The sequence below is a fragment of the Ammospiza caudacuta genome, chromosome 13, assembly GCF_027887145.1.
Source record: "Ammospiza caudacuta isolate bAmmCau1 chromosome 13, bAmmCau1.pri, whole genome shotgun sequence".
In the NCBI taxonomy this organism is placed as follows: domain Eukaryota; kingdom Metazoa; phylum Chordata; class Aves; order Passeriformes; family Passerellidae; genus Ammospiza; species Ammospiza caudacuta.
Window position 1 is genome coordinate 19,644,290 of NC_080605.1, and position 6,031 is coordinate 19,650,320.

The 6,031-nt window shown below is 56.2% G+C and overlaps 1 protein-coding gene across 1 annotated transcript; it reads right to left on the reverse strand.

Moving 5' to 3' along the window:
* Window positions 1–322: 322 nt before the first annotated feature.
* Window positions 323–1,899, reverse strand: FOXC2 (forkhead box C2). The gene has a single exon (XM_058813727.1). It carries the CDS (start codon window positions 1,897–1,899, stop codon window positions 409–411), a length of 1,491 nt encoding a protein of 496 aa, XP_058669710.1. The 3' UTR covers window positions 323–408.
* Between the last annotated feature and the right edge of the window lie 4,132 nt (window positions 1,900–6,031).

Here is a 6,031-nt window from a genome sequence, read left to right on the forward strand (position 1 = left end):
TTTTTTTTTTCCTTTTAAAACGTATAAATGGTCGTTGTGATATTGGTCCATAACTTATTTTTCTGAGACCCCCCTATACTTTAGCATATAAAATTTGCCACTTTTAGATAAACATATATATAATTTTAAAAAGTTTTTTTATTTTCTTTCTCTTTTTTTTTGTTTTTTTTTTTTTTTTTCTTTTTTAAATGAGAGATCCCCCATTTGTTTCAAGTAAAATCTACTTGTCCGCAATTTAAGGAAGGCTTTTTGGGATCTTCAAACTCTGTGGCCGCAGAGTCCACGGGGAAGCTGTGTCAGATTTATTGTTATTGCCGTGGGTTTATTTCTCCCGATTTTTAAAAAATAATTATTATTAATAATTTTTTTTTTTTTAAATGGGTCTTAGCGGGGGTTACTGGCGGCTACTCAGTACTTAGTGCAGTCGTAGGAGTAGGGGGCGGCGTGGCGGTATAGGGAGGGCGCGGATCTGTAGGGGATCTGACAGGCGGAGTTGCTGCTCACCTGGTGCTCGCTCAGCGCCGCGCTCTCCATGCCCAGCCGGTGCGACGTGAACATTTCGCGCACGTTGGGAAAAGTCTGCTGCTGAGAGCCGAACGTGTGCCCGGGCAGGTGGCTCAGCTCAGCGCCGTGGTTCAGGTACCAAGAAGCCGCAGGTTGTCCCCCCGCCGCAGCCGCCGCCCCTCCGCTTCCTCCTCCTCCTCCTCCTCCTCCTCCTCCGTGGGGGTGCGCGGTGCCCAGCGCTCCGTCCTGCCCCGCGGGCAGGCTCAGCGTGCCCAGCGGCGACGGAGGATGCTCGGCCATGCCGTCCTCCAGCGGGGCGCACATGTGCGCCGTCCTGTCGCCGCTGTAGAGGCTCATGGCCCGCATGCTGCAGTGGTAGCTCCCACTAGTGTCCAGCGCCTGGCCGCAAGCCGCGCCGTAGCCCGACGGCTGCCCCGCGGGGTACCCCAGCGCCAGCCCGCCGCCCGTGCGGCCCGAGGCGGCACTCACCGGGCTCAGCTCGGCCGCGGGGGAAGTCCGCAGGGTCATGATGCTCTCCACGCTGAAGCCCGGCAGCCCGTTGCCCGCGGGGTGATGCTCGGGCAGCGCCGCGTCCGGAGAGGCGGCGGCGGCGGGCGGCGAGGCGGCGCTGCGGGGGCTGTCCCGCACGGCCCCGCCGCTCGCCGGGCTCAGCGTCTCCACCTTGGTGATCACGGGCAGCTCGGGAGAAGCCGTCTCGCTCTTGATCACCACTTTCTTCTCGGAGGCCGGCGCCGAGGCGGAGGAAGAGGAAGAGGAGGAGGAGGCTTCCTTGGGGAGGTCGGCGCCGGGCAGCCCGGGGGGCTTGGGCTGCTCCTTCAGCAGCCGCTCCCGGGCCTCCTCCTTCTCCTTGGACACGTCCTTCTTCTTGAAGCGTCTCCGGCGGCGCAGGAAGCTGCCGTTCTCGAACATGTTGTAGGAGTCGGGGTCCAGGGTCCAGTAGCTGCCCTTGCCCGGTTTCTTGTCGTCGCGGGGCACCTTGACGAAGCACTCGTTGAGCGAGAGGTTGTGGCGGATGCTGTTCTGCCAGCCCTGCTTGTTCTCTCGGTAGAAAGGGAAGCGGTCCATGATGAACTGGTAAATCCCATTGAGCGTGATCTTCTTGTCGGGGGCGTTCTGGATGGCCATGGTGATGAGGGCGATGTAGCTGTAAGGTGGCTTCACCAGGTCCTTGGGGGCGGTGGGTTGGTGCGGGTGGTAGGGGCCGTAGGAGCGCCCCATGCCCGCCGCGTACTGCTCGGCGTGGCCCGAATAGACGCTCATGGGGTTGCCCATGCCGCCGTAGGTCCCGGCAGCCCGGTAGTAATTCTGCTCGCTTAAATACGGCACCACTCCCAAAGCGTTGGGGTCCGAGACGGAGTAGCGAGCCTGCATCATGGAGAGGGGCTGCCCGCGGCCGCCGAGGACAGGAGGAAGAGGAGGACGGTGGAAAGGCCTCACCCCCGTCCGGGACCCCTCCGCGGAGAAGGGAGAGAGGGAGAGAGCGGGAGAGAAAGAAAGAGAGAGTCTCGGAGCCGAGCTCAATCCCAGCGTGTCCTCTAGCAGCGGCACCGCAGCGGCATCCTCCGGGTCGCCGGGGGCAGGGTGGTCTCTGGCGGCCTCTCCCTCCCTCTGTGTGACAGTGATTCTGCTACACACGCCTACGGCCCGCTGGGGAGCTGGGCTGATGGTGGGGGGGGCTGTTCTCGCAGGAAAAGGGAATTTAAAAAAAAAAAAAAAAAAAAAAAAAGCACGAACAAAACAAAAGTATAAAAAAATTTTAAAATTTGGGGAAAAAACGTAGAAAGAAAAAGCCGAAAAAGCAGCCTCGCGGAAAGCCCAGTCGTTGTCACAGGAGCGGCCCGAAGCGGTGCGGAGCCCCCGGAGGGGTGCGGGAGCCGCCGCCGAGCTCCCTCCCGGCCGCGCTGCGCAGCTTCAAAACCGCCCCGCGCCGCGGCCGCGCTTTTACTGCCCGCCGGCCCCGCCCCCCGGCGCCGCCGCCAGCCAATGGCAGCGCGCGGCGCCGCGGCCGCAGCCAATGGGAGCGCGGGACGCGGCGGCGCTGCCGGGCCGGGCCCCGTCCGGCACCCCCGGTACCCTCGGCCCCAGCCCCGCTCCGGCACCTCCGGGCCCGCCGGTCCTGCCCCAAAAACAGCCCCGAGCCGGGCCGGGGATGTGCCCGCTGCCCGCTGCCCGCTTCCCGCTGCCCGCTGCCCGCTTCCCGCTGCCCGCCCCGTGCTAACGGCGGGGTTTGTCAGCGCTGAGTGCGGGCAGGTTGATGGCGGTGTCCCCGTGTCCTCCCCGCGTCCCGGTGCCCGGCCGTGCGTGCGGTCACGGTTTTAAATGTATTTCTATGGAATTCATGCGGAGAAGCCGCTGGGTGCTCGCACCGTAGCGGGGACATCGCGGCTCGGCCCCGGTGGTGCCGTCGTTGCGGGTTCAGAGCGCTGTGAATGTTGTGGGTTCAGCGGGCTCTGCCGCTTTGGGGGAGTTCGGGGATATTTTATTATTATAGGAAAAACCCAACAAACCCCACAAAAAGTAGCGAGCGCATTTAAGTGTCTGTATTTTATTTTCGTTCCGGGCATTGAGGTGGATTTTCTCGTGGCTGTGAAATCCGCCCCTGTGCCTTGTCCCTAATGAGTTCATTAGAGGCAATCAGAGCGGGACAATTAGGGACGCATGGTGACCAAGTGTAAACTCAAGTGTTGGGGGAAACTGCTGAGAATTGTTCTGTTCCACCCGGGAGAAGCGTGGATCCGCCGGGAGAAAGAACCGAGGTGGGAAACTAGCGATTTCCCCGCTCCGCAGGGAAAAAAAAATAAAAATCAGAATATAACTATAATAAAAAATAGCGCTGCAAAATCGATTTGAGTTGGAAAAGAACGAGATAAGGTCGGAATGATTTTGCTGTCACTTCTCTCGGGCTCCTTCCCGCCGCCTCCCCCGAGCCTGGCTGCTGCCTCTGTGATTCCCGAGCGGTGATTTTCGGGTTTCTTACACTGTAATTTTGCCTTGCCCTCCTTGCAATTTGTGCGGTTTCGTAAGGCTTTAAACAAAGATATTTTTTGCCCCCAAAGCCGGGCTGGGATTTTGGGCGGCTGCTGGCACCGAGGGTCCCTTTCCCGTTCGTGGGAACCCGGCGGGGCTCTTAATTACCGGAGATTTTCTTAATAAGAAAGGAAACGATTTTATGCGATAACTAAAGGGAGGGAAAAAATTAAATTATGAGGCAGATCCTCTACAAGGAGGGATGGTTAAAAATGATCTGCGGTGGAAAAATTGATTGGGGAGGTTCTTCGGGTGTTTCAAAATTGTTATTTAGTTTTGACGGAAATAATTTTGAATGTTCGGGGACGGTTTCATCCACCGAGAAAATGTGCGGGGATATTTTGTTTGAGAAAACAAATAGTGGATTCAGCGAGATAAGCTGATACTTTTCATGCAAATGTATGACCATAAGAGAAAACTTTTATTTTTTTTTTCTGGAATAATTTGAGAACGACTTCACACTTTTATGTTCGGTTTTCAAATAAATCACATTTCTCGTAACAGCTCGGGCGGCGTCTCATTGTACACAAGCAAATTGCATTTCTTTAACGATATACGTTTATAAAATGTTGGAATTTTTAAAAAGAGAGCTTGAGCAAAGCCGCCCCTGTGGTGTCGCAGCGCTGTCCCTTCCTAGAAGCCTGGAGAAATATCCTTGATGGAATCTTACCTCCCCTCGGCTGAAAACTGTACCGAGCTGGATTTCTACAGAACCCCCAGAAGCAAAAGTTCTTTGCTTGCTGGAGCTGGACACCGAGCAGAGACCGAACCAGCGGGCTCGGAAAAACCCAAATTCGAATGGCTTGAATAAAACAAAACAAAATAAAATAAAAATTCGTATTATGAAAAATACGGGGCGGGGGGGGGGGGGGGGGGGGGGGCGGGGAGCGCGGGGAAAGGAGCCCCTTGGAGGAGGAGGAGAGCGGGAGGCGCTTGGAAATGCGGGGTTTTCCCTGCGGGGCTCCCTTCGCCCGCTTCTCCGGGACAGCCGCCGCTTTTCCTCTCGCAGCCTTTACCGGCAGCGGCAGCGGAGATTTCGGGGCGCTCTGGGGGCCGCTCCCGGTGTCGTTCCCGTGGCCGCTCTGGGTGAGCTCCGGAGCCGTTTCCAGGGTCGTTCCCGGGTCATTCCCGGTATCATTCCCGGGCCGTTCCCGGTGCCGCTCCGGGACAGTTCCCGGGCTGTTCCCAGCGCTATTCCCGTTGTCGCTCCCGGGGCCGCTCCCGGGCTCGCTCCGCTCTCACCTGCCCGCGGGGGCTCCGCGCGGCGTGTGGCGCCCCCCAGGGGACACCGCGGGGACTGCAGCGCTCCCCGGCACCGCCCGGACACGGCAAGGGACGGGGACAGGACAGACGGACAGGGACAGAGATAGGGACAGGGAGACACCGAGCAGGAAAAGAGGAAAGAGGGAGAAGCGTGGGAGAGAGGATGGAGGTGGGAACAACGGAGAGAGAGGGTGAGTGGAGAAAATGAGTGGGTAAAGGAAAAGTGGGGAAGGAAGGAGCAGAGAAAAGAGAAGGAAGGAAATGGAAGGAAATGGAAGGAAAGGAAGGAAGGAAGGAAGGAAGGAAGGAAGGAAGGAAGGAAGGAAGGAAGGAAGGAAGGAAGGAAGGAAGGAAGGAAGGAAGGAAGGAAGGAAGGAAGGAAGGAAGGAAGGAAGGAAGGAAGGAAGGAAGGAAGGAAGGAAGGAAGGAAGGAAGGAAGGAAGGAAGGAAGGAAGGAAGGAAGGGAAGGAAGGAAGGAAGGAAGGAAGGAAGGAAGGAAGGAAGGAAGGAAGGAAGGAAGGAAGGAAGGAAGGAAGGAAGGAAGGAAGGAAGGAAGGAAGGAAGGAAGGAAGGAAGGAAGGAAGGAAGGAAGGAAGGAAGGAAGGAAGGAAGGAAGGAAGGAAGGAAGGAAGGAAGGAAGGAAGGAAGGAAGGAAGGAAGGAAGGAAGGAAGGAAGGAAGGAAGGAAATGCAAGAAAGAAGAGAGAAGGAAAGCAGGAAAGAGGAGGAGAAAAAAGAGGAAGAAAGAGGGAAGAAAGGGAAAGGAAAGGAAAGGAAAGGAAAGGAAAGGAAAGGAAAGGAAAGGAAAGGAAAGGAAAGGAAAGGAAAGGAAAGGAAAGGAAAGGAAAGGAAAGGAAAGGAAAGGAAAGGAAAGGAAAGGAAAGGAAAGGAAAGGAAAGGAAAGGAAAGGAAAGGAAAGGAAAGGAAAGGAAAGGGGAAAAAGGAAAAAGGCTCTGTCTGGCACCAGTCCAGCCAAGACCCATTGATGCACATGAATCGCTCAGAGCTGGAGGGAAAAATTCCTGAATTCAGCAGAGTCATGGTCTTTGTGGAGAGAAAACAACTCAGAAAAGGAGTTTGCATCTGCAGCCGTCAGAGAGGAGCGTCCCAATTTATTCTGATTTTTTGGGGTGGCACAGTTGCAGCTGGCTCTGACCGAGGATCCACAGCATCCCAGCCAAGTGGGGTATAATAATAAATATGATAATAAATAATAT

What these genes read in the sequence shown, in the direction of transcription:
- FOXC2 (XM_058813727.1), bottom strand. Translation starts at nt 1,899, where the DNA reads ATGATGCAGGCTCGCTACTCCGTCTCGGACCCCAACGCTTTGGGAGTG.